This window comes from Enhydra lutris, unplaced genomic scaffold (genome assembly GCF_002288905.1).
Source record: "Enhydra lutris kenyoni isolate GAN:26980312 unplaced genomic scaffold, ASM228890v2 scaffoldscaffold22, whole genome shotgun sequence".
Taxonomy (NCBI): domain Eukaryota; kingdom Metazoa; phylum Chordata; class Mammalia; order Carnivora; family Mustelidae; genus Enhydra; species Enhydra lutris.
Genome location: NW_019154106.1, coordinates 27,879,813 through 27,907,681, shown reverse-complemented (window position 1 = coordinate 27,907,681; position 27,869 = coordinate 27,879,813). Strand labels below are relative to the sequence as shown.

Sequence of the window (27,869 nt, the reverse complement as noted above, 5' to 3'; positions counted from 1 at the left end):
CTATCTGGGTTCTATAAAGCTCACCCTGTTGGCTAACCTCACTGTTCAGTGAAAACAACTGTATTTAATGTTTTTGTTTCTAAGAAGAGGCAGGAATCAATCGCTTCAAAGCAAGAAAGCACCCGGCTCTCCTTCCAGGATGTCCCCCAAAGTCACGTTGGTATGTGCTAAAGGTCACAGGGCAGTGGAGTGGCTAACTTGGGGAGCTGAGTGTGAACTCTAGACTTCCCAACGTGTAACCTTGGTCACTGGGAGCAATTCAGCTAATTTCTCCAAATGTAGTTTTCTCTTAAGCAAAGTGAGATGATGATAGCACAGACGGAAATACATGTGAAACCCAGAGCAGAGAACCCCACACCATCAAGTTCCCCTCAAGAGAGAGGATGTCCGGTTTGTACTACTTCTGGTCAGCTTCGTGCCTTCCCAGCACATTAAGAATCTCTTAGAAACGTTAGCATTAGTTCAGCTCTGTTTGCAGACAAACCTACCTAGCATGAGCTGGCGGATTCTGACCACTGATGAGGGACTTGCCATGTGCAGGATGATTCATCAGGCCCCAACGAGGGCTCAGACATGTAAAGCAAGGTTCGTGCTCTCAAGAAGCTCAAAGTCCTGGGGTGCCTGGGTGGCTCAGAGGTTAAGCATCTGCCTTCAGCTCAGGTCATGATCCCAGGGTCCTGGGATGGAGCCCTGCATGGGCTCTCTGCTCAGCAGGAAACCTGCTTCTCCCTTTCCCTCTCCCCCTCCTTGTGTTCCCTCTCTCGCTGTGTCTCTGCCAAATAAATAAAATCTTAAAAAAAAAAGAGAGACCCAAGGTTCAAAACATGTGGGCTAGGCAGGCTCTTATTAGGACACACACTACCTGTTAAGTCCCACTACAAGGACACGGGGGAAATAGACCCATACCTTGAGGCTCAATACCATCAAGACTAAGTTGGACAATGGGTCAGCATCCTTTGGGACACGAGGCGTTCCACTTACTACCCATTGGGTGTATCTTGCATCCATACCTCATTCTCTGAGAAAGAAGAAAAACCCCATGTGGTTAATACCACCCAATATTAAACCCAACATGAAGGTTCCTATAAAGCCATACAAAAGGCTGTTGACTCCCCACTCACCTGGTCTTTGCAGTATTGCCTTTGGGTCAAGACACCCAATGCTCAGTCCATGGCGTGAGACATAGTAAAACTTTCTGCAGAAAGAAACCTCAAAGCTTAAGGCCATTTACTGCGACCCTTGTTGATTTTAGCTCCCAGGAGCCCCCTCCCCATCTCCCCACTAAACAGCGCTCAGATTCTGCTTTAGAGAATCACTCCTTTCTTCGTGCCCTCTGGCCCCAGTGTGGGCACAGGACCCAAGACAGCAGCCGGACAGTCCCACCCTGGAATCCAAATGTTGAGAGAACATCCTGGGACTGCCCAAACCCTAGCTTGCTGTAGTCTGGTTGGATTCTCCCTCAAAGGCTCCCCCAGATTCATTTTTCTGCATAAGTGAGTCAAAACTGGTTCTGTTTCCTAAAGGCCTCTGGGAGAGGCACTGCACTGCTCAGCCAGGGGCCTTGCGCACGGTCAGGACCTCCCTGGGCAGAAGAAGGCCTAGTGAGGAAAGAGTTCCCTGTGGTATTTTGTCTTGGGCAAGAGAATGAAAGACGATGTGAGAAAAGACACTGGGAACCCAGAGCACCAAGGCAGTGCTAGGTTTTGATGAGGAAGCCCCGACCTGTGTCTGTTGGAGGTCGGGCGTGGACAGGAGGAAGCCGACAGACACGGCACAGACTCTCTTCCTCCTGTTGCCCCTGGGCACCCGGCAGACACTGCTCTCCTTCCCGGCCAAGAACCACACCCATGCACTTGATGACATTTTATTTTCAGAAAGGCATCAGTCATTCCAGCCTGTTACGCAGATTACATGAGCAAGGGAGTGGAAAAAATGTTCATCCTGAAGTCCCACCTTCATCTGCAAAAAGCCAAGCTGTGCTGCTGGAGACAGCCGAGATGGTAAGAAAACAAGTGTCCTTCCGTCTGCTGGATCTTGCGAATTATTCAGCAACAGCCCCAAGAAAAAGGCAAAACTATTCCTCAAAAGGTGTACCACTTTTTAGGAAACAGGGAGTGCTTCCAAAAGCCTCAACATTGGTTATTATGCTAATAACCTTGACAAATGTCTCCTCAGCAAATTGTGCTAAGTCGACCAAGGGGCAACGCAGGCCGGGTGTCGGCTAAACGCACCCCTGCTGCTGTTCACGAGGACGTCTGGAGGCCCTGACCGCAGGCCGAGAGGATCCTGCCGCCAGGTTCGCACAGCATCCAGACGCAAAGGAAGAGACTTGCTACCACTACTACTTAAAATAGGAACCCTTAATACTACGAGTCATTTTTGACAAAGAATGTCCCAACGTTCAGTCTTTAACTACGTGTGACAAAGCTAAGATACTCCACCAATCCAATACAAAAGTTGGGGGGATAGTTTTCACACATCATTATTAGATGCTGTTAAGTTTCTCTACTGCAGACAAGCAAAGCCCATTCACAACCGAGCGATAGAGGAAAACTCAGATTTTAGCCACTGCTACCTATTCTTGGAAGACAGACCTTGGCGGGGGGCGGGGGGGGGGGTTCAAGGCCCTGCCGTGTGGAAAGCTCCCCTCCGTCCCTGCCAGACACCCGCGAGTTGAGACTACAAAGGTCACTGCGATCACGCAGCACTGAGAACCTCACGGCCCCTCCCTGACAGCCCACATGCGGGAGCGTGGTCGGGCCTGCTTGGCAGTGCGGATGCCATAAAGGGAGAGGATGAAAGCATTCCTTGGGAGAGGCTGTTGAAAAGAACCCCCTGTCCCAGTACCACCACCCTCCCCGCCCCAGATCAGAGTACTTAATAACCACCTTCAAGCCATCGGAGGGGAAATGACCGTGACGGGGCCCTGCAGAGGATCTGAGGTACTCAAGCTGTCCCTGCGAGGCTGCTCTTGCGAAAAGCCAAGGAAGAAATGTGCGGCCAAGCTCAGATTGCACGTGCTGCACCCTTTTACACCGTGTCCCTCCGACGAGTCTTCGCTGCCCACAGGATTGGCCTTCAACGTCTCTCAGAGGCTCTCTCGTCACCAAGTTGCCCAAGCTAGTGTTAGTCTTGCCCAACGGGACAAGTGAAGTAAAGCCTGGGGCACGCAGCAGCAAGGGAATGAGGAACATACGGAGACACGGAAAGTTCAGGAGAAGGCCTCCCAGTGACATTTAGAGACAAAGCGTCAAGGCTGCCGCCAGCAGGGGGAACAGCATCAACGCTGTCATCCCGGAGACCCTGGCACTCCCGTTGCACAGGTCCTTCTGGCAACAGCTGTACTCGAGCTTCTTCAGCCCCAGGGCTTTGGAGATGGAGAGGTAGCTACAGTCATCAAACTTCCAACACTGGCGGTAAAAAAGTCTTGGATCTGTGGGGGAAAGACACACACAAGGGTAAGCAAGCAAGCAGGGACAGTTCTGTACCTGCCTCTGACCTCTCGGTTCTATGTCCTAGAACAGAGCCACTTCCAGCAGTAGAGACATCTGGGTGGGAACGGGTATCCTTGTTGGGCTGGAAAAGGGAACGACTAGGCAAATGATGATACAGCTCAAGGTGGAACTTTTCCCTAATTCATCAGAGCCCGGAGAGTATGTGCTGCAACAGCCAATCAAGCTGATGTTTTATTAGAGGTTTGATACGATTTTTAAGTCCATTTGCCCTTTGATCCAACAATCCTACTTCTAGAATTTACTCTAGGACATCACTTGTGAAAAAGGTTAAGAGAGATGCTCGAGAATGGTCACGGCATCACTGTCTGTCACAGCAAGAAACTAAAAGACAAAAATCAGTCCATTACTAAAGAAACATTTGAAGAAATCAGGGCAGAGTTCCATACAATGGAAGTCCAGGTAGGTAAGGAGGGACACAGTCCTGCATGTGTCAAAGTGGAGTCTGAGTTTAAAGAAATGTAGGAAAATGGATAAATTGGACTCCATCAAAATTAAAAACTTTCGTGCCTCAACGAGCACTATCGGAAACAAAATCAACCTGCAAAAAGGAGAAGATGTTTGCAAATCATATAACTGATGAGTCTAGTATCCAGACTATAGAAAACACTCTCACGACTCAATAATGAAAATACAAACATGAGCAAAAGATGCAGAGATTTCCTCAAAAAAGATACACAGATGGCCCAGCAGCACAGGAAAAGATGTTTGATATAATCAGTCATTAGGAAAATACAAATCAAAACCACGGTGAGCTTTCCTTCACACCCGATATGACGGCTTTAAGCCAGAAACCGGAAAAGAACGAGGGTTGATGATGAAGTGGAGAGACTGGAAACCTGTTTCCACCATTGGTGGGAAGGCAAAATGGCACTGATTCTCTGGAAAAGTCTGGCAAGTACTCAAAAAGTTAAAAAACAGAGTTACAGATACATTATGATCCAGTAATTCTACTGCTGGGCCTTTACCCAAAGAAAGCAAAAACACCAATTTGAAAAGATACATGCACCCCTATGCTTATAGCAGTATTATATACAATAGCCAAGACATGGAAGCAGCCCACATGTCCACTGATAGATGAATAAAGATGTGGTACACACACACGCACACATACACACACACACACACACACACTGGAATATCATGTGGCCATAAAAAAAGGATGAGATCGTGCCACTGGAGACAACATACATGGAGGGTACTATGCTCTCAGGGTACTATACTCAGTACAGACTGGAAAAGACAAATCCTGTATGATTCTACTCATAAGTGGAATCTAAAAAACAAATAAATAAATACATAGAAAGCAGAATTAGACCTATAAATACAGAGAATAGACTGGTAGTTACCAGGAGGGAAGGAGTGGGGTTGTTGGTAAAAACGGGTGAAGGGGAGAGGGAGATATAGGCGTCCAGTTAAGGAACACATGTCATGGGAAGACAAGATGGTGTAGGGAATTCAGTCAACGCTACTGTAACAGCGGTATAAGGGGACACGTGATAGGTACACTCATGAACACAGCATCACGCACACACTTGTCAAATCCCTAAGTTATACACCTGAAACTATCATAATATTGTGTCAACTATACTCCAAAAAAAAAAAAAAAAAAAAAAAGAGTTACCATATGACCCAGCCATTCCACTTCTAGGCAGGGTCTACCCAGGAGAACTGAAAACTATGTTCACACAAAAGCTTGTTCAGAGCAGCATGACTCAAAACAGCGACCAAGTGGAAACCCAGAAGACAAGTGAATGGAGCAACAAAAAGTGGAGTGATTCAGCCACAAAAAGGACTGGAGGTCCTGATACCTTCCATGACATGGGTGAGCCTTAAAGGCACTCTGCTTGGTGGAAAAAACCAGTCACAAAGGCCACACCCATTGCATGATTCAGTTTCCAATAAATCCGGAACAGACAAATGCACGGAGACAGCAAGTAGATTAGTAACTGCCAGGGCGTGTGGGAGGGAGTGGAGGGGAGGGACTGCTAATGGGTGTGCAATTACTTCTCGGGATAAAAATATTCTGGAGTTAGACAGTGGTGAAACTGGTGCAACTCTGTGAGTATACTAAAAGCCACTGAATTGTACACTGTAAAATGTATGTTTTCTGGTATAGGAATTTGATCTTAATAGAATGGATGCAGACCAGGATGTAGAACAGGGGCTATATGCATAAATGAAGTCTATGTCTGGGGGTAAATGCGTTCATTTTCTCTGGGAAGATTCCCAAGGATTCTTGGGGTTGCCTTCCCAGAAGACTACCCTTCATTTATATATTTCTATATGAATTGAGATTTTTTTTTTAAAGTCATCGGGTGGATTTATTTTCAAAATATTTTAAACTTCATTTAAAAATCATTAGATGATTCAGTAATACAGGAAGAGTTTCCCAAAAAACATGCCATTATGGCCCCAATTTCTACACACATTGAAAAATAAAGGCCCAAAGTATCTATGCCAAGTATCTTATTGTGGTTTTTAATTATTCAGAAAAATTATGTTAAGGGAAAACCAGTGTGCTGGTTGAAAAGCATTATGGTCAATTTTCCTCTCCAAAAATAAGTGTGCACCAAGATGGCGTGCTAGCTGCTGGACACACCCCAACAGAGAAGGGACGGTGCTGGCCCTGGGATCACTCTCTTATTATCCTCTATGCTGGAAAGAAAAAAACACAGAAACAAAAACAAAAAACCCACACAAATGCCTATTTCCTTGTTAAGGACTTGTTGTAACTAACTTAATTTCATTCATAGCTGGGAACTTAACTATACTTGTAACTGCCGGTGCAACTGTTCCATCTTCCGCCTCAGAGGGGACGAGCATTTGGGCTGGCTTCTGACGAAGTCTGGTCAAGTGGCAGAGGCCACAGACTGTTCCAGGGCCTCTATTTTTGATAAGTACTTAAGCGGATGCTTCTAATATTGAACTAGAGGATGCTGTTGAATGGCACGAGTTACTGCCTTACGTGCTCCTAACGAGGAACCGGAGCTGGAAAAACATTCACGTTCCCAGAATTTTAACTGGAGGCGCCTAAGAGCCTGGAGAAAGCTGACAGTAGTTGATTATTAATTGCTACCAATGAATCATTTACTCGTGGCCTGCAGTGAGCCAAGGATTCTACTTCAATGATCTCATTTGCGTAACAACCTGTGATGGAGAGCTCCTCACCAGGCCACTAGCAGAACTACCCAAATAAAGTGGATTATCAGAGGTCCCTGGAATGTTAGAGTTTCTCTCTGCTGGGCCCATCATCCCTGATCTCTTCGAAGACTTCAGTTTGAGTCTAACATCACCAAGAAACAGTCCCTCATTGTCCTTGGCAACTCTACGCGTGCCCCTGATTCAGGAGGTTATCCCGGCAACGATGACTGGGTGCTGTCACCAAAGGCTTATGCCAGAGTCTAATAAGCACGTGGTTTATAGTTCTGGGACTGGCTGGGATGCCAGAAAATAGTGGCTGAACGAACACCCAGCACCTGCCTCTCTCTTCTAGACTTCATCTGGACAGCACCCACACAACCCTTTTCTCCTCTATCTATCCACTGACCCTGGGAGAGAAATGTTCCCCTTTTACAGCAGGGGAGGGGGTGGGGTGTGGCTAGAGTAGTGGAGTGATTTCTCCACTGGAGTACCTGACTTTTGACTCATGTTTGTGGGGACAGTGTGCCATGCGTCTCCCAGGTGACATCAATTTGAGCTGGAGGGGGACTGAGGTGCTCTGGTAGGATCTGTCTTACTGTGAGGTCAGAATTTCTCTATTTCTTTTTTTTTTTTTTTTTTTTTTTAGATTTTATTTATTTGTCAGAGAGGGAGAGAAAGCGAGCGAGCACAGGCAGACAGAATGGCAGGCAGAGGCAGAGGGAGAAGCAGGCTCCCCGCCGAGCAAGGAGCCTGATGTGGGACTCGATCCCAGGACGCTAGGATCATGACCTGAGCCGAAGGCGGCTGCTTAACCAACTGAGCCACCCAGGCGTCCCAGAATTTCTCTATTTCCAGAACTGGTATCATCCCATGTGAAGCTGAAGTCTTGGGACTTAAGTTCATAAAGAAGAAAAATATTTAAGGTTCATATTATCCTTCTAAAAAATAGATTTTATTATTTAGAGGGGCTTGAGATTCACAGCAAAACTGAGCAGAAAGTACAGAGTTCCCATTTAGCCCCCTGGGACCCTTCCCTACCCTAAAGAACCTGTTCTTAGCGTCCCCCGCCAGAGTGGTCTACTTGTGACAACTGACGAAGTGACATGGATTCGCCATTACTGTTCAAAGTCCGTGATTTACACTGGGTTCACTCTGGGTGTCGTATGCGGTTTGACAAAGCAGGACAAATATCCACCAATACAGTATCCTACAGAGTCGTTTTATTGCCTTAAAATCCCGTGTTCCACCTTTTCATCCCTCCCTCCTTCCTAATAACCCCTGGCAACCGCTGACCTCTTTATGGTCTCCTTGTTTTGCCTGTTCCAAAATGTTCTACAGCTGGAATGATCCACGATGTAGCCTCTGCAGATTGGCTTGTTCCACTCACTAATATGTACTGAAATTTCCTTCATGTCTTTTCATGGCTTGATAGCTCGTTTCTTTTTAGTCCACTGTCTGGACGCACTACAACGTACAGTCCATTGACCCATTCCCTCACCAAAGGACATGTCGGTTGCTTCCAAGTCTTAACTACTACAAACATCTGTGTGCGGGTTTTTGTGTGGACATGGGTTTTCAATCTCTTTGGGTAAATACTCAGTGACTACTGAATCACGGGTATGTTTAGCTTATTAAGAAACTGCCAAGCTGTACCATTCTGCATTCCTGCGAGCAGAGAACAAGAGCGCCTGCTGCACCACATCCTTGCCAGCATTTCTGGATTCTGGCCACTCTGAATAGGTGTGTCTTGTTATTGGCGTGGATCACTTTTAAAAGCTGAACAATTCATTGTAAGATGAGTAAGCTCTGGGTATCTAATCTATAGCGTGGTGGGGCTAGTCACTAATACTGTATTACGTTCTTGAAATTTGCTAAGAGGGTAGATCTTAGTGTTCTCATCACACACAAAAGGGGTAACTATGGGAGCTGATGGATGTATTAATGAGACCACTGCGGTAATCACTTCCCAGTGGACAAGAGTTTCAGATCATCACACTATACACCTCAAGTATACATGATTTTTACCTGTCAATTATACTTTAATCAAGTTGGAAAATTTTTCGATAAAAGTTTAACAATCCAGTAAGAAACACTGGGATTCGAGAGCTGGGAAAAAATTCTGGCTCTACTCTACCTCCTCTCCTCGACCATCCAATGTACACATTTCATAAATCAAAAGCCACAGGCAGAGAAAACTCTCTGGAAGCAGGACAGAGGTTGGAGTTCAGAGCTCCTAACTGTGAATCTAATTCTTCCTCTACACATAATATTGCCTTTATTCTCTCATTTGGAAATTACACTTCTTGTAGTGGGGAGGTCTAAGAGACACAGATGATCAAGGTTAACTTGACGGATGTACTCACTCATAACTGGTCTTCCAATATCTGTGGAATGAACGGCTACATTCTCTCCAGAGGCCTTACTGTGCTTTCCGGATTAATAATGAATGACTGTGGTCCTCTGGAAGCAGAGGACCTGTCCCCCAAAAGAATCAGGGACCTCCCATATAGGAATTGGAATCTTATCCACATTCCAGGACTTTCCATCAAAATGATCATCAGATCATCCAGTCTGACAGGAAAATGCTGATGTGTCCTTACTTATTGAGGGATTTCTCCTTTCTAGGGAAATTAATCTTCTCCACCTTTCTATCAGGGTTTTCTGAACTTGTGGGTCTCCCGATCCTTTTATGAGTCTAGTGGACATGTTCAGCTTATTCCCTGATGATGACCCTAGAAGGACTTTGTGGTAGAGGGTAGAAAAATAGAATAAGCTTGAAGGGTGCTTTTATTTTTACTTCTTAAATGGTAACCGTTACTTGTTGAATGCAGGTCTCATGAGAATGAGTGTGACACACATTTTTTTCCCGTGCCCTCATCATCCCATTACCCTGAGGAGATAGGAAAGGGGTGCACTCTTACCAGCTTTGACCAACAGACATGCATCATGATTAACTGAACAAACAGCGGTCTTGTTGCAGGTTTCATTGTCAATACAGGTGTAGCATGTCAGGCTATGACCTAGAGTCAGGAACAAAATCTGTTAGTGCTTGTAAGATCACCATTGACTTGTCCTCCTGACAGCAAAAGAGAGCCCACCACTGCCACTGGTCTGGGGCCGAGGTCAGAAACTCACGGCATGCTTCCCTTCCCACACAAACCCATAGCAGATACATTTTTCCAACCTCAAACTACAGTTCCAGCAGCATTTTTTGGACCCTGATAGAAGTGCAAAAGGAATCTCCATATTTCAAAATCCATATAACTGGGACACCTGGCTGGCTCAGTCGGTTCAGTGTCTACTTTCGGCTCAGGTCATGATCCCAGGGTCCTGGGATCGAGTCCCGCATTCGGTTCTCTGCTCAGCGGGGAGCCTGCTGCTCCCCCTGCTTGTGCCTCCCCCCACCTCTCTCTGACAAATAAGTGAATAAAATTTTAAAAGTAAATAAATAAATAATAAAATCCACATAATCAGGCAATTGAGAAGATTCCTCTTACCTTCAACTAGAAGTGACTTAAAAACAAAAAGGAAATGCTTAATCTGTAATATAATGAGATATTAAAAGGAAACTATCAGGAGAAAAAACTAACAGAATTCTATAAATGCCTTCCAGGCCACGACTACGCTCTGTTTGATCACATTCTCCTAGACTGATACTCAGTTATCCGGTAGTACCTATCTGTGTGAAAAGACATTTTCAAAAATGAAATCTGTAAAATCTCATAGAAGAATGTAATGTTAAACCCAGACCAAGTGTGGGTTTTAGAACCCAAGAGCTGACTCGTAGTTCTAAGTCCAAAGCCTACATTCATCACACAGGGCAGGGGAATTCTCCAGAAGGCCAGAAGAAAGTGGCTTGTCACTATCTGAGCACCACAGTAATCAAGCTCTCTGTAACATATAAAATGGCCACACTGCCTTCCCCGGTGTGAAATCCCATCCTGCACGGGGCCCTCTGATTTATGAAGGTTCCAGATTAACCTTTGAAATGTCAGTACAAAAAAGCTCCCCTGCCCACTTTGTTTGCAGATGACAAGACAGATGCCTGCAGAAGTGAAGGGGCTCACCCAAGGACACCCGAAGGACACCCAAAGCAGCACAGCGGAAGCCAGCCCCCACACCCAGGGGCCGGGCTCCGTCAGCCCACTCTGCCTCCTCCCTCCCACTGTTAGTGTTAGTCGTGCCTATGTGAGAGGGGAGCCACCATGAGAAGGGACGAAGATGTGATCTTTCTGCAGTCCCCTCCCTGTTCCAGATGCATACACGTGCATGGGAGGGGAGGATATAAGAGGGAAGAATGTTCTAGCCTGGATACTTGGGAGGGACACCTGAAAAGGCTGTTCTGAGGACTGACTTCTACTGGCTAAAGCCAGACCTCATTTGGCTTCTAGAGAACCTGCTGTAAACAGAGGAACCAAAGCTCACCCTTAACTTTTTGTGGGGCAGAGATACAGCTAACGTGTTCATTTGGGGTGTGCAGGGATCCCGTATACCTCCAGGCTAAGTTCTGGATCTTGGCAAAATCGTCACGAGAGGTAGGCTCTGTGACCTCCAGCTCTGTGTTTGAAGAGAAAACCAGATCTCCCACGTTACAAAGGGAGAGTTGGGACTCAAACCCAGGCCATCAGTTCTGAAACCTGAGCGTGGTTTAACTGTGACGTTCTTCTAACAGTCCAGAGCAGGAAAGGAAAGGGCGCAAAGTGTGAGGGGATCCGACTCTGGGCTAATGGAGGTGAGAGGGAGGATTCCCTGCATTTTCCTCAGAGCCCAGGCAGCAGCCAGGGAAGCGTCTCCCCGCGTGGGCTCGAGTTCCGGACGGACCCTGACTCTCTATGGAAGGGCTGGGGACCTGTCAGCCGGCCCCACACCCAAGCAGATGCCGACTGGGGAGATTGGGCACGAGGAGGCGATTCTAATCACAGGAAATACACCAGGCAGAAGAACAGAGATGAGCATGTCATGAGCCCCATCACCACCGACCCCAGGAGCCAGTAACAGAGGGAGGGAGGGCAGGTCATAAGGGCTCTTTTTTCTCAGAAAGGGAAAGCATATCCAAACGTGTCCTTGGGCAAATTCCTTCTTTGCCTCAGTTCCCTCAACTGTAAAATGGGAATAACAACAAAGATCCCTCATGGGGTGGCTGGAAGGGTTAAGCAAGACTAGGCTTGGCCTCGTCCCTAGGACACAGAAAAAATTCAGTATAGGGTAGTTGCTAACGCTAACAGTATCTAAGACATGATCTGACACGGCAGAGATCTCTTCATCGCTCCTTGCATTGCTACTTCCCTTTCTGCCTCTCCCCCACCAAAAAAAACCTCTGAAAAACTGGCTGAACTAACCACAGGCAGAAAAAAACATTTGATCCTTATCATGAAGCAAAGCAAGTAACACAGCTGTTCCTTTTTTTTTTTTTTTTTAAAGATTTATTTATTTATTTGAGAGAGAGAGTGAGCAGGGGAAGGGGCAGAGAGAGAGGCAGACTCCCCACTGTGTGTGGAGCCTGATCCGGGACTCAGTCGCATGACCCTGAGGTCAGGACCTGAGCCGAAATCAAGAGTTGAACATCTAACTGACTGAGCCACCCAGGCGCCCCAGTAACAAAGGTGTTTCTACCATTAAAGAACTAAGACTTGGGAACATGCAACTACTTCCAGGAACCAGGGAGGGGTGGCTGGGAAGGAGTTCAGAGCACACTCTGGTGCCAGTCCACTGGGGCTCAAATTCGGGCTGTACCACTTCTGTGTGACATTTTACAAATTATTTCATCTCTTTGGGCCTTACTCTGCTCATTTCTAAAACGATGGCAAAAACAGGACCTACTCCACAGAGCTGACATGAGGATTCAGTAACCAAGTGCACACAAAATGCTGAGGACAGCAGTAGGCACATGAATGCTGCGAACGGGCTGCTGCCACTGCTTCTAAGATCGTCATCATTGCCCTCGTCATTATCATAGAGCAGTCGCCCCCGTGCAGAAGGAGCTCAGCACTTTAAAGCTGGGGCCCACTGGGGTCGCCAACAGCTGGTGAGAGGGAGAAACTTTAGCTGCTGCGTGTACCCCCAGGCCTGCTCTCCCCCAAAAGCTACAGGATGGGGTGTCACTCAGGAAGGTGCTCCAAGGAGAGCAAGAATGTCATGTAGGAAGGAACTGTCACACAGCCCTAGACCTGTCACACTGGAAGGCAAAAGAAGCAAAGCCAGGTCCGAGGCCAGTGGCATCCACTCCGTCTCCCTGAGGCCTAAGAAAAAGGAAGCTTCTGACCAAGGTGACCTAGATGCTCTAAATCCGTGTTCCCCGGACCACTCACCTGAACGGCAGAGCACAGCGAGGATGAGCAGAAGGATGAAGCCTCCTTTGCTTCCCATCGTGATTGTTCACAGAATCTGCAAGGAAGGGACACAGAGGGTTGTCTTGCACCAACAAAGGACTGCTGGCTATTTCAGAAACCAACAGGAGGAAGGCCTGGAGCCTTCAGGAAACATAAGGAAGGAGTTAGCACAGAAAGAAATGGTCTGGGTTGCTATGAGCCAAGGTGCTTTCCTGGTCCCTCCTCTTGCCCCCAGATCTCAGGTTACTGAAGAAATGCTCCCCCTCCTGGCGAGAGGGGCGGCTACCGGGAGTCAGCGCAGAGCGGGCCAAGTGTCAGCAAGCGCCAGGCCCTGCCCCAGCTCCCGCCTACAGTGGCCAGGAGAAAAGAGTTACCTTTGACTAAACTTCAGTCCCTCCAAGTCGCAGTGGTTGTGATCATGCAGTGGGGATAACACTCTCTTCCCCATAAGGGCTGTTGAGTCAAATGAATGAGAATACGAGAAAAATAATACTGCGACTATAATTCCCACCGCGCCAGCCCACCCCAAGCTGCTGGCTGAGCATGGGGGCCTGGCAAGGGCCATCTCTCCAGGCCACGCCACTAAGTGTGTCAGACCAAAGTGGTGATCCTGGAGGGCACTGGCAGGCTTTCTGCACAGAATAGGAGGCAAGGGTTCAGCAGGCCCAGAAGCTCTGGCTCCCCGTCTTAGCAAGCGTGATGCAGACAGCGCCTTGTTCACCTCCTCCCCTCTGGGGAAGTAAAGAGGGGTCCTGGTAACTTCGATGACCAGTGTCCTTACATTAATGCCTACGTGTGTGGCAGTGAGCATCAGGGGAGGAAATGGGAGGGCTGAAATGACTCAAACCCTCCTTTCACCTGACAAGGAAGCTAAAACACAGAGCAGTTTCTTGTTGTCTAAGTCTAAGCCATGAGTGGCAGATCTAAGGGGTCTCCCAATCCCGCCGCTACTTCCCTGACCCCAACCTGAAACAAGGAAGCAAAAGCGCCTCTAAACCAGGGTGCCCATGCTCTCCTCCTCTCAGCCCCACAGGCCAGGACAGCCCGGGGCTCTGGCTGGGTGAACAGCCCCCACCTTGTTAGGAATGTCATCTCTGTACCTCTGAAGGTCATCTGCTGCTCAGAAACTGATCAAGGTCAGGGGAGGGTTGAGAAGCAGAAAGAACAGGTTCTGGCATTGCCCAAAGTCAAAAACACAGAGGAGGTCATGCCTGGATGAAAGAGACAGGTTGCCTTCCTGGGTGGGGAACCCAGGAAGAAAACCAAACAGAGCCCGGCCTTCCTTTACAAGTTGAGTAACGTCCTCTTCCCTCTGGGGTTTTCAATATCTACAACAGCCTATGAATGGTCACCACCCCCGCATGTTGACCCTGCTGGGGCTTAGCTGTCCTCAGCAACCCTGCACAGTGAGGACGTGAGGTGGCCAAGGGCAGCGGTGGAGAGCTCGGACGCTGGCGGACCAGAGGCCTGGCCCTCAGGGCCAGCTCGGTCACTGCCCCGAGCCACTTTTACCTCAGCTGTAACAAGGGAGGTTGCAAAGGCGCTTCCCAACACCGTGAGGATTCAATGGGATAAAACAAGTTAAACGAGTATGTGCTTGAGATACAGCCAAGCACAGGGAAGCGGTGGTTGTCACCCACAGGCCTCGTGCCCTGACCCGGAAGGGCACATCTACCGCACCTCCCATTTGAGAATCTGAGTAAACGCAGGTCTTTCTTCCTGGCCCCTGACCCTGAGAGGTTGGGGCCCTGAGGTCTCTGCCCCCTAACGGATGAGGAAGAGGCCTCACTCAGCCCCTCCTGCTGGCACCCCGTGCCCCCTGCCTGGAGCCCCAGCCACTCTCCCCTCACCAGTGAGTGACCCGGGCCTCAGCCCCCTGCCAGCTCCCCACCCCAGCTTTTCTCGCTCAGGAGTTTCTGGGGAGAGAGAAGGATTTACATGCTCAAGTGAGGCAGGGCTCAGGTCTGTGGAGAACAGCTGCCTGCGAGTGAGCAAAGAGAGAAAGGAATCCATCTGAGGGGCAGGAGCTACTCGAGCACAATGGCTACAACATCCAGTGTCCCCCCTGGAGGAGGTGGAGGGAGCTCCCGACCCGGTTCAGGAGCTGGAGAGGCATCAGGCTGGCGGGAACTGCTGGGATCAGGTCCTCAGGAGTGGCCATTAGCGTGAATGACACTACCACGACAGACAAACAGGGTGCCACACCACAGGGAGCAGGGTTCCTGGATGGACGGCATGGCAAAGAACCTCTCCTAAGAAAGGCTCATCTCTTAACAAAAGCAGAAAAGAAGCCAAGAACTGGGGAAGGGAGAGGCTTTCTGGTCTGGTCTGGAGAGTTCAATCATGGCATCCGGCCGCTCTGGCTCTGCCACACCTATGGTTACTCAACCTCTGAGCTTCTCTTCCTTCAGCCAGCCTGGCGATAAGGACCCAGACCGCAGGGAACAATGCCTGGCACTCGGGAGGCGCTCAAAAAGCAGTTGCCACTACAGCCTTACTGCAAAGTCGTGAGGTTACCGGGAGGAAGCAGCTGGGTAGGGAGGGGGTGCTGGGGGGCGAGGGCTGGGGGAGGGTGGGTGCAGTAGGGAGCCGTAGGTGAGGAACCCAGACAAACACCCTGAAATGAAAGGACCGCGGACATCTCAGGCCCCAAACATTGAGCAGCTCCCAGCTTTTTGGGTTGGAAGGGGTGTCAGGTCTTGGTTTCAACATGCCACCCAGCTGGCTGAGAGTCACAGCAGGGTGACTTGGCTGCGGGAGGGCAGAGATCGTGGAGGAAGCGAGGGGCCAGTGTGTGGACACCAAGGGGAAGCTGTTTAAACTGAAGTAGGACCAAGTCTTCAACAACAAATATGACAAAAATATACCATTTCCTAGGGCAAAACGTTGTTATGGAGTTGGGGGCGAGAGAGGATGGGAAAGACCTGGTTGTTTTCAAGCGATTTTATAAATGCCCCCAAAATGTTGACAGTAGAGGATGCTAAGCAGGATTCCTTATGATTTCTTATTTCTCTTCCTGACCCTTTGCTTTCTGCCATACTTTCCTCAACTGTTCTCTCAGGAGCCAGGCATGACTTCCATAATCAGAAATATTGGGTGAATCTGCACATAATGTTTCCCTTCGGGGAGGCATCTATCACCTACCTTTTCACAAATCTTTTTTCTTTTCTTCTTTTTTACAGTAAGTCTTTGGAGCCATTTTATTTTAAGATTTTACTTATTTATTTATTTATTTGGGAGAGAGAGAGAGAGAGTGTACAGAGTGGGTGGGGAGAAGCAGACTCCCCGCTAAGCAGAGAGCCGGGCACGGGACTTGATCTTGGGACTCTGAGATCCTGACCTGAGCCAAAAGCAGAAGCTTAACTAACTGAGCCACCCAGGCGCCCCTTGGCAAATCTTTCTTGGAATGAAAACACAAACAAACTGAACCTCCTGATTTCAAATACTTCCCCCTGGTCTAAAACAGCCCCCACTGGACACTTTAAATGATGCACGTTCATCAGATGGTGGCTGAGGCAGAGGAGCTGGACTGACTCCTCCAACCCACCCACGCCAAATGCTTCCATGCAAGTTGCAGCCAGAGGGCCTCAACGCTCTCTTTTCCAAACATATGAACTCATCGAAACAGCCGAAGTGAATATAATGACTGCAAACAGACCACAGCCACTCTGAATAAGGTCCACTGAATAAAGACGGGTGAGCCCAGTGGAAACACCATTTTGGGGTTGTAAAACTCACCTGAAGCCAGCCTCAGGGAGTTCGGACAGGTTTTCCTGGGAGGTCCTACACTTGACTCAGAAGTTCTGGCATCTCATCACAGGATGAGGTAAACACTCCTTACTCACTCAAGGATACATACCCATTGTTTAAAATAGCAAACATCTGGCAACAGATGTGCCTAGAAGCAAATGAGTATATAATTCCTTGGGAGGAGTGCACAGCCATGAGGAATTAAGTATTAAGGAAAAAGCCAGTCTAAAAGATAAGTTATAATCTTATTCCTGTTTCTTAAAGATACAATGCTTAGAATACCGTACCACCTTTTCTGAACATTTTCGGAACCTGTGGTTGAAAGAATGGTAGAACTATTGGTAGCTTATTCATACCGAAATATATTCTCTTAACAGTAGACATTTTTATAGAAAGAGCCCTCGAAATGATAGCAGGGTAATAATGTACTTATGAACAATTTCACTTGTCGCTTCTTAACTTTTTATTTTTCTACTACTGAACCTGATTAGGTATAAAACATACATACCACCTTTCAGAATTGGCTTCTTTGAGGTAAAAAAAAGGTTTCGTGTACACATACTCTCCTGAGTCTGTCTGACAGCAATTATTTTAGTCATACTCTGTATTTGTAAAACATGAGGCTCAGGGGATTTTCTAGAAGTCCTGAGAGGGCGAGACCTACATTCTAATCCCACACTGCCGCCAACTCACACGACCTTCAAATAGTCCAACAACCCTTTACTTCCACTCCTCACTTGTGAAAGGGTAATATGGTTTTATATAATGATAAAACATAAGAATAAGACTTGAGAAGTTCATAGCCCAATGTGGACCAAAACATAGCAGGTTAAGGAAGAAGCAAGTGGACAAATGCATGTCAGCCTGATCACTATTTACTCACTCGGATCCACTGAGATGTAAAAGGAAGCTAAGACATTGCAAGGTGATTTACAAGCAAAGGCATTCCCTGTCAAGTTCCCAAAAACGTTTTGGGTAGCAAATTTATGGATATTGTGAGCCTAGATTCCATTATTCCCCCAGATGCCATTATTTTAAAAGGAAAACAAAGACACGTTACTGTCCATCCAAAAGCCCCAACCAGTCCTTCCAAATATCTATCCATTTAAACGAGCCACAGGAATTTAACTATAAAGCATTTAACACACTAACTATTTAATGATGTAACTGAAACAAAAGAAAGGAATTCACTAGTGAGTCTCTTTACTACTGTGAAGTAGTTTCAGTCTTGACAACAACTGTCTGCTGGGGGCAGGTGTCCTACCAGGCACTGCGTTAGTGACCTGCTGAACAGGCAAGGCCCTGCTCTTGGCAAGCTACCAGAGGTGGACACCAGCTAGCGCTAAAGACTAGGAGGAAAATAAAATAAGGACACAGCATTGGTTCTAGACCTTGAGTGGCCAAAAAATCATCTGGAGGGCAGGTAAGCTCAGATGCTGAGTCCCATCTAGAGATTCTGACTCTCCAGGTTTCGGGACCGAAGATTCTGCATTTCTAACCAGGTACACACTGAGAGCCACTGGGTTAGTGGGTGACCTGGGACAAGGGTCAGGCTACTTTAGATCGGGTTGGAAGCTTCTCTCACAATGTTGTGAGAGAAGCTGTCCGTTCTGATTAAATAATTAAAGGCTGCTTCTCCTTTTATGGGCCCGTGTGAGGACACTGGGTCCGATGTCACCGAATGCCAGTTGTAAGCAAACACTTCTTTCAGTGAGCAAAAGTTATGGCCAGTTGCTACACTGGTGTTTGACGTGGTAACTACACCGAATCCTCACACAATGCCGTAAAGTAAATTTAATCCCTGCCTCCCTTTATCAAAGGAGGGAACTGAAGGTTGAGGTAGGGACTGAACTAAGGCAACAGTGGTAGATAGGATAAATAACACTTCTCCCAGAGATGTCCACACCCTAATCCCCCGGCCACCTTAGATGCCAAGTGACTTTGTAGAGGAGATTAAGGTTACAGATGGTTCTGGATTATCCAGAATCACGTGGGTGATTACAATGAAGAGGATGAGGAAGGCAGCAGTGTTTGTCAGAGGGATGGGAAAACAGAAGCAGCAAGAGGGCCTCAGTCTGTGAACATGCGACTCTTGATCTCAGGGTTGTAAGTCTGAGTCCCATGTTGGGTGTAGAGATTACTTAAAAATAAAATCTTGGGGTGCCTAGGTGGCTCAGTTGGTTAAGCAACTGACTCTTGATTTTAGCTCAGCTCCTGATCTCAGGGTTGTGAGGTCGAGCCCTGCACTGGGCTCCATGCTGGGCATGGAGCCTGCTTAAGATTCTCTCTACTTCTCCCTCTGTCCCTATTCACCCTGCTCACATATTCCCTCTCTCTCTTAAAAAAAAAAAAAAAAAAAAAAAAAAAAAAAAAAAGCCTCCAGAAAGGACGCAGCCCCAGTGAGGCCTGGGACAGACTTCTGGCATAGGAAACCGCAAGGCTGATAAATCTGCATTAAGCCACCAAATTTGTGGTGATTTGTTTCAGCAGCAATAGAAAACTGGGACATAGAGCAGCATTTAGACCCAGGTCTGAGGTTAAATGCTCTGGAGGAGAGACTTCTTGTGATTTGAGCTTCTGAAATAAAATAGTTAAGCTGAGGCCATGGAAAGGAGACTTTACATCAGCACGGTTGCAAGAGATTCACAGCAGTTTCGTCTCTGCTCCGAGGACCGTGGTGCCTTAGAGGCTGATGAACGTTAAGGCTAGAAGTGTCCTTAAAAATAAAACCCAATGTGCTCATTTTCTGGAAAATTCTCAGAGGCCCAGGGTATGAAATTACCGTCCCAAGGCAACAAACTGTGGCAGAACCACACAGGGTGGGCCCACTTCCATTCAGCAGGGGCTGGTTGCTCAGAAGTGGGGCTTAGCAACACCGTCAGGAGGCCTGGAGGCCTCCTGGAGCTTTGCTTCTCATCCTGGCCACACACCGCGCCTGCAGGGGCCATGCGCACAGAGACGCCCAGACAGAAATCAACTACTCAGTTCAAGAGGTCACTGCATCAGAAGGCAGAGGCAAAGAGAAAGCCGCCTTCATAATGGCCAGCCCCTCCCAGCCACCCTGAGGTCCTGCTGGCAGAGACAACCACCCCAAAACTCTTTAAACCACGTGAATTGGCAGTTTGCCTCAGGAGGGCCCCTCTGCCATCTGTTCCAGGGCCGCCAAGCGCTGGGGAGCTTTCCCAAGAGGGCCTCTTCTGAGAGATCCTCCTCTAGGCCCTGCCCTTTGAGATTATGCTCGCACAGTGGAAGGTTCAGCGAAGATCTGCACAAAGATCGGGGGCTTAGGTAAAAATATGTCTCCCCCTTTGGAAAACCTCAAACACCTCTGGGCTTGGCTTTCTTTATGGCAGCCTGGCCCAAAGTTATAGCTCCAGGAATTTTGAAAATCTGCTTCTTTTCAAGAGCTTGGACCTGTAGCTGTGAAAGACGAATTCCATTACACACCAGCTCTCATCATTCCAAAGCCCTTTTAATGTGGGCTTTTATCTTCCAAACCATGCAGCATAATGGGCTGTTCTCCTTACATGAGGGTTCAGCAAAAGGTTTGCTGTTTTTGTTTTGAAAATACAGGAGCCCCAAGCTACAGGCCTGTGTGGATCTCAGGGAGGCTACTCCCTCCCCACCCTGGGATACACTTCCCACCACAGTAAATAACCACACTTTGGGGAAATGTTGCCACCTCCTCAGTGAACATTCTGAGCTTGGTGTGGGTTTCTTGGCGGACTGGGAGTGAGATGCCCTGGTGGGGAACAAGAACAGCTGCTGTGGGGTTACAGCAACAGTCCCTAAAATATTAACAGCCATCACTGTTCTCCACAAACAGGTGCCACACTGATTTCCACTAATTATCTCCGTTAGTTCTAATAACACCCTATGAAGAATGGGTCTATTATTTTACTGATATGAAGGGGAAGCTGAAGAGCTTGCTCAGGATTACCCAGCCAGTAAACAGCAGAGCCAAGGTTCAAACCCTGGGGTATTGGCCGGCCCCTAAACACTACCCTGTGACACACGAACTTGGTAGGGAAGTGCAAACTCACCACTTCTGTTCACTGCACACCAGGCTTCAAATTGTACCTGATTCCAGGTGGATTCCAGAGACAACAGATTAAGCCAGACAAGGCCGGACAAAGTGGTGAAAAGAAGTGTTTCCCTGTGAACTGAACACCAAATCATCTCTGGGTTAACCACTGCCTTTGAAGTCTCTCCCTCCCTTTCAAAAATTTATTATCACATGCTAACATGGCAGAGGCGCTGTGTCTCTAAATCGGTAAAATAGGGGCTGATTTGTTTAGAAAGAAGTGGCAATATTGCAGGTGAAAGGGGTGGGGAGCCAGGTCTCCGCTGGGGCCCCCCTGACCTCTTTAGGAAAGTCACCACCCGGTGAGAACAGGATTTTTTAAGACTCAGCTGGTCACAGCGGGCGGCGCCTTCAAAATGGACACAGCGGACGGGAAAACACCCTCAAAAAGGATACAATGATCGGGGCCAGCGGAGGGGTGTACTGTTTCACAAACGGGGCCTCCCGCGGGCAGTGTCAGGAGCCGCCGCCAGCGTGAGTAACAGATGCCCCCGCTCAGTGTGCCACCTCCGAGAGGCCATTTCCCGGACACGGGGCGTGTGTGCCAGCGAGGGGGCAAACGGGACACGTTAACTCGGCACCTTTCCAGCATCCGGGGAGAGCCTGCTTCTCACCAGCAACCACAAAAAACCACTAGCTAACGTTTCTTTAAAACCCGGCTGTCAGACTCCGGGAGTGGTGGAGCCCCGCCAAACAAAACGCCACACCAGACTTGGACTTAAAATGTCTACTTTTCGGCCGCGTCCTTTTCCCCAATTCCAAATTTGTACGTCTAGACCACGCCTGTGACCACTCGCCTGAGAGGGGAGCGGGCTAACCTCCTTTTAAGGCGCGATTCCCCCTCGCTAAGCTACGACAGCTTCCCTACAGTGACGCGACGGCAGGCGGCGGGGTTCCGGATAATGTCCGGATAATGTCCACGCCATGGAGGGCACGGCGCGCGGAATGGGGTGTTTCGGGAAGAGCGCCCTTTTCTTCCCCCGCCCCCCGCGTTTCTCTTTTTGTTAAACAATGGAAGCCAGCGTTCCGCCGGGCTCCCTGGGGAGTCCCAGAAAGGCCACCAAAGGCCTCGGGTGCAGGGATGTTGCGGGCCGCGGGCGGCTCGGAGGGGTCTGGAGAGGACGGCCGCAGCACCCCCCTGCTTCGGGGGCCTCCGCCCGCACTGACCCAGAGGCCCGGGCCGTGAGCGCACACGCCGGCTTAAGCTCGCTGGAGCCGCAGGCTCGGGGTGCTGCTCGGGCCCTTCCCCGCCTCGGACCTTACCTTGCCGGAACCCGAAACCGCTGATAACACCGCGCTGTTTGCGGCTCCGCCCCGCCCGTCTTTATAGCCTGGGTGGGCCGGACTCCGCCCCCTCCCGCAGGCCCCGCCCCCACCGAGGCTCCGCCCGGACCCGAGGGCAGCGGTCTGGAAGTGCAAGGTCACCCGGGTCTTATCGCGGTGTGCAGACCCTTGGCACTTACCGCGAGCTCTCAGAACACCCGAGCGACGGCCGGGCAACCAGCTCTGGCCATGCAGCCGGGCAGCCACTCCTCGCAGGGTGTCAGGCTCCCCGCCCAGGTTCAGAAAGAGAGGGAGACCTCGGCGGGCCTGGGTGTTTCAGTAGGTTAAGCATCTGGCTTTGGCTCAGGTCATGATCCCCAAGTCCCGCACGTGGCTCCCTGCTGCTTCTCCCTCTGCCCCTCTCTCTGTCTCTCATGAATAAATAAAATCTTAAAAAACCAAACAAACAAAAAAACTGTGACTACGAGTAGATTGACCTTTAAAATCCCCAAGACAGAAAATTTATAGTGTCCTCCTCCGATTTTTTACAGGAAACAAAAATATGTAACTCCATGAATTCTGATGTTCCCTTCATTTAAAAATATATTATAATGTTTCAAAAAACTTTCTTGTGCCCGTGCCAAGTTCCCACTTTGGCAGGGCTGGCTATCCAATCCGGCTTGCAGCCCCAGTCTCCTTTGAAGATTTTACTTATTTATTTATTGAAGATTTTGCTTATTTGACAGACAGAGATCACAAGTAGACAGAGAGGCAGGCAGAGAGAGGAGGAAGGAGGCTCCCTGCAGAGCAGAGAGCCCAATGCAGGGCTCAATCCCAGGACCCTGGGATCATGACCTGAGCGGGAGGTAGAGGCTTTAACCCACTGAGCCACCCAGGTGCTCCCCCACCCACAGTCTCCTTTTTTTGCATGAATGCCTGAGATACATTTTATGCAGGGAAATCATATGAAACCAATTATGACATTTGCCTTCTACCATGACCTACCATGACCTACCAAGCTACCTCTGGTGTCTTTGGGATGTCAGGGAATGACTTTCCATTCGTGGTGCCCAAATCTTGGTTTTCCTCTCAATGAATGGGAGTCTCAAACCAGGACTTGCTTTGATATTTAAAATGTGTCTGCTTAAAACAGTGAATACATGTATTTCCTTGTTTACAAAACTCTTTCACATGCATTTTCTCATACACATCCTGTTAGCTGTTAGCTAACCTGTTAGCTGTTCCCTCCTTGGAACTCTTGGATTCTGAGATGCCATGCTCTCCTAGTTTTGCTTCCAGCTTCTTGATCTTTCAGTCTTGAGTCTTTTCCACTACCTCTTCTAAATCTGGTGTTGCCAGGATTGGACTGAGTCTTTTGCTGTGTGCTTCCTCGGAGAGGATACTGCATCCGCTCAGTTTTGCCTTGGGGATATGTATGTTTGCAGATCATTTGCAAATCTTTATTGTCCATCCCTGACCGTTCTCAGTCTTCATATTCACACCCAACTGATTGCTGGAATCTGTATGGCCTACAGGCATCTTGAATTCAAAATATACCCAAATCTCATCTCCAGTGTCCAACTTTATTTCCTGCATTTTCTTTTGCATAAATGAAGCCAGAAACCTAGGAATCACCTTTGATTTCTTCTACTCTTTCACATCTGATCACCAACTCCTACTTACTTTCTTTTGTAGATAACTGTTTCATCCTCTTTTCACTCTACTCCCACTGCTACTGCCCTAACTCAGACCTGTAAGCATGTCTTACTTGTGGAATTCCAAGTTCTTCCCAGCAGGTCTTTATGCTGCTAGTGTTAAATACTCCCTCCACTTCTCTATCCTCCTCATCACTGCTGGAGACCTGGTTGGTTTACCCCTCCAGCCCTATGTTTGATTTTACTTTCCATTTAATTTGTCCCTTTTCTCATTATCTTCCTCATCCATCTATTTCTGGAATAGAATATGACTGTAGCTGCTATATTGCAACCACGAGGTAAACTTCTATGATTAAAGCCCTGTGCTAGGGATGGCAGAACAGAAATCTGGAAGGAATCTGGAATGAAGACACCACTGGGCCACTGTGTCAGTCCTCAACTACCTACCTCTGGCTTTTCACAGAGAAAAATAACCCTTAGCTATTTGCTGCTGTTTAGGTATTGGTCTCATCCTAACTGATACATCAAGCTTTAGACAAAGAGTCGAAGATGGGTGGTGGTCTCACCTCAGAACCAGAAATGGCCTTTGCTCTACAAAAGGGTAGACTGGCCAACTGTCAGACCCTTTCTATGTGTGAAAACACATTCTTGCTGATGAAATAACACTTGAGCGTGTTACCAACTAATCAATCACACCTTGGTATGAAGGACAGGTCATTCACTCAACATACTAAGACAATGTGAATTTAGATGAGAGGATATATAAGCCTGAAGTATTCTAAGGAACAAGAATTGAATGAGGTTGCAGGGAAGATTTGGGGAATCGTGAGTACTCTGGGAACTGAGAGGAGAGATCAACCAGAAAAGACAAAGAAGCAAAAATGGCAAGGAATCCTGGGAAGAGCTTTAACTTTCAATTTTAACTAGTTTTAAATTATTCTTTTATTGGGAAAGTTTATTTTTAAAAAAATCAGTAGGTTGATTTTTTTTTTTTTTAAGGAGAGATAAGCATAATAGATTGATTTGGTAGCCTGATGATAAAATTTTAAAACGCAGGAACTACTTACTCCATTTCAGAACATTCTGACATGTGCCAATAGGAAAGGGTCTTCATGGTGCCTGGGGGCAGCTGCTTAATCCTATATACACGTCTGTCTTCCTACAGTTTTCCCTACAAAAGAAACATTCTTGGGGCTCCTGGGTGGCTCAGTTGGTTGGGTGTCTGCCTTGGGCCCAGGTCATGTTCCCAGGGTCCTAAATAAATAAGATCTTAAGAAAAAAAAAAAAAAGTACTCTTGGGGAAAACGGAAGGTAGAGCATATGAAAGGATATAGTCAAAGCCAGGAAATACTCTGGAATGCCCTCTGGCAACAGGACAATGAATTTAGATTTCCTTTTCCATCCTGACAGCAAAGGCTGATTAGTATTAGTTTATGGAAAATAGGCAATTACACAAGATATAGGATCAGAACCAAAATTCGTTTTTAAAATGTGAGTTTTTGCCACTTGGAGGATTTCATTCCAAACTCTCAATTATATAATTACAAAAAAAATCCATGTTTCAGGAAAACATACTTAATCTTAACATAAAATTCATGTCACTTATCACAAAGTGAGACAGTCAAGTGTATAAAGGAAAAACAAAACAGGAAGCAGTATTTACAAATTCAGACTACATGAGACATTGTGAAGACTCTTGTTAATAAACAACACAATACTTTTACACACTACATTTCAAAAATGATGCATCTGTGAACAGTATGATAAAGGTCATAGCGTTAAAAGACTTTAAATTAAATTCAAGGTTGTCATGTTGAAGATTTTAAATTAAATTCAAGGTTGGCAGAGTTGAAGACTAAATGCAAGGCCAAGGTCATAGTGATGAAGACTTTAAGTTCAAGGTTGTAGTGATGAAAATTTCAAATTCAAGGATAGATTGTCTAAGAAAGGACAAACAACTAGCATTCAAGCTATTTAGTTAGTTCCCTGTGAGTACAAAATATATAGGAATCACTCAATGGATTAGCCTAATTACAAATTCTGTTCATTTCTAAATAAGTCACAACTGCAAGAAGTCTTTTCACAGAATCATTCATAGTTTCTCTCTCTCCTTGTGTTGGTATTTCTGCTACCGTTTTCAATCCTTACTCAAAACAATTCCCTCCCATCTCCGTATTTGTAGAAGTATAAAATATTGTGAAACTAAGAAATGTCTGTTCTTTAGCTAGAGAAGTATTCTCCCTCTGACTGCTACAAGAGAGAGAAAGAAAAAAAGATTCCCATTTTCTCCTCTACCTCAAAACACAAAGCAAACCAAAACAATCCAGTTCCTAACGTGGTGTCTCATAGAACCCAGGGCCTGGAACAATATCTCATGCTAGTTTTCCGGCTATACGTGGAGAACAATTTAATTATTTACATTATTGGGAAATCTCTTTAACAACTGGATTCATGCCAGCGCTTCCATCAGGATGGCCTCCCTAAAAAAGGCGAGAGCAGCGGCGTCTGCGAATGGGCACGTCAAAGACTCTCCTCCGCCTCTCTTCCTCATCCTCCTCGTCAGACTCGTCCATGTCCGCTGAGTCATCGTCGTCCTCGTCTTCCTCCTCCTCCTCTTCCTCCTCTTCCATCTCTTCATACTCATCAGGACCCATCTCCTTGAAAGAGAAAACAATCTTTTGATAAGAACTTCCATCAGTTTTTTATACTTATTTTATGCAAATTCTCATTTATCTAGAATCTAAACAACAGGACATGCCAAATAGGAATTTTGAGAGTTGAACCGTGTATTTTCATAAATGAACATGCTGATGCAAGATTCTAGAATGTACATCCGTAGAGCACATGTTTTAAAAGGCTCGAGGTGGTTTTAATGGTCAATCTATTTCATTAACACAGTACTTCTATTTTACATGACAGTTGATAATTTGTACAAGGCAGCCAACAGACCACTTCCATCAACCCGAGAGAAAATTTTACTGGATTTATTTTAGTGTATTAAGTAACAATTCTTTATTAATCTAAATGCTGACATAAAGAGGACTCAAAAATATTAGTAAGGTATGACCTCTACTGGTAACTTTTATGTATTTTGTCAGAAGTCTAATAGACTTCTGTTGAACTCCTACTATGAAGACACGGTATTCCAATTCAACCACCAGGGGCACTTTGAAATTAACTTGCTCAAGGCTCTCAGAATAGGGCAGGCAACAAGGAGGCTGAACATGCAGTATCTGAACTTCTCATGGAAACGTCACTTCCGCTTAAGCAGTGTCTCTAATGAAGTCTTGACTTACTCTGCTGTCAATTTTCCCCTCTCATACATTTAAAGACTTAATTGAGAGGAGTTGCTAGATTAGAAAGAGTTCTGAACAGCAAGGAGCACCTAGCTGGTATGTGGGAACTATTGGGAAACATGGGATGTGTCGTCAGCAGTTCTTTTCCTGAGGCCTTTGTGGCATCACATATCCAGCACTCACTACCCCTCTGATCTCATCTCTAACCACTCTCTCCCCCGGCCTCAGCCACTCCAGCCACACTGGCCTCTTGCAGTTCCTCGCACATGCCAAGCATTAGTATATTTATGTAACATCAGTGTTTCAGGGCCTTTGCACTTGCTGTTCTTTCACCTGGAACATCCTTCTGCCACATATATCCCCCTGGCTCCCTCTACTTCTTTCAAGTCTCAACTCAAATGTTGCCGAGGCCTTTCTTGACAGATCTTTATATTAGAACCCAACAGGACCCTCCTTATATATCCTTTACTCTGATTTTTCTCCAGAGCACTTATTACTACTTGTTATAACTGGGTATTTGCTATCCTTGTCTCTTCTAACTAGAATGTAAATTTCAAGGCAGAGATTTTTTTGTTTTGTTAATTTCCTCAACTTTCTTCTTTTTTTTTTTATTGAGGTATAATTGACATACAACATTACATTCATTCGTTCCAGGTGTACAGCATAATGATTTGATACTCATATATATTACAAAATGATCACCACAGTAAGTCCAGTTAACATCCGTCACCGTACATAGTTACAGAATGTGTTTTTGTGATGAGAACGTTTAAGATTTATTCTCTTAGTAACTTTCAAATATGCAATGCAGTATTTATTCACTAGAGTCAGCGTGC

The 27,869-nt window shown here is 47.0% G+C and overlaps 2 protein-coding genes across 5 annotated transcripts in view; both read right to left on the bottom strand.

Annotated features, from left to right (window-relative positions):
• Positions 1-1,850: 1,850 nt before the first annotated feature.
• On the bottom strand, positions 1,851-22,126 carry LOC111149804 (CD59 molecule (CD59 blood group)). 4 transcript variants are annotated; one of them, XM_022507081.1, is made up of 4 exons: positions 22,083-22,126; positions 12,965-13,040; positions 9,578-9,676; positions 1,851-3,433 (listed from the first exon to the last, which is right to left on the bottom strand). In XM_022507081.1, the coding sequence occupies exons 2-4, from the start codon at positions 13,020-13,022 to the stop codon at positions 3,237-3,239; spliced, it is 354 nt and encodes a 117-aa protein (XP_022362789.1). In that variant the 5' UTR covers positions 13,023-13,040; positions 22,083-22,126; the 3' UTR covers positions 1,851-3,236. The 4 variants fall into 4 exon arrangements, with proteins under 4 accessions (XP_022362789.1, XP_022362792.1, XP_022362790.1 ...); XM_022507084.1 differs by lacking the exon at positions 22,083-22,126 and adding an exon at positions 20,816-20,837; XM_022507082.1 differs by lacking the exon at positions 22,083-22,126 and adding an exon at positions 20,779-20,810.
• Positions 22,127-25,062: 2,936 nt separating this feature from the next.
• The window catches only part of LOC111149818 (F-box protein 3), a 31,230-nt gene continuing 28,423 nt past the window's right edge, over positions 25,063-27,869 (bottom strand). Inside the window, exon 11 of the mRNA XM_022507107.1 lies at positions 25,063-26,394. Coding sequence (XP_022362815.1) covers positions 26,218-26,394 — 177 coding nt within the window. The 3' untranslated portion in view covers positions 25,063-26,217. The remainder of the gene's footprint in view (positions 26,395-27,869) is intronic.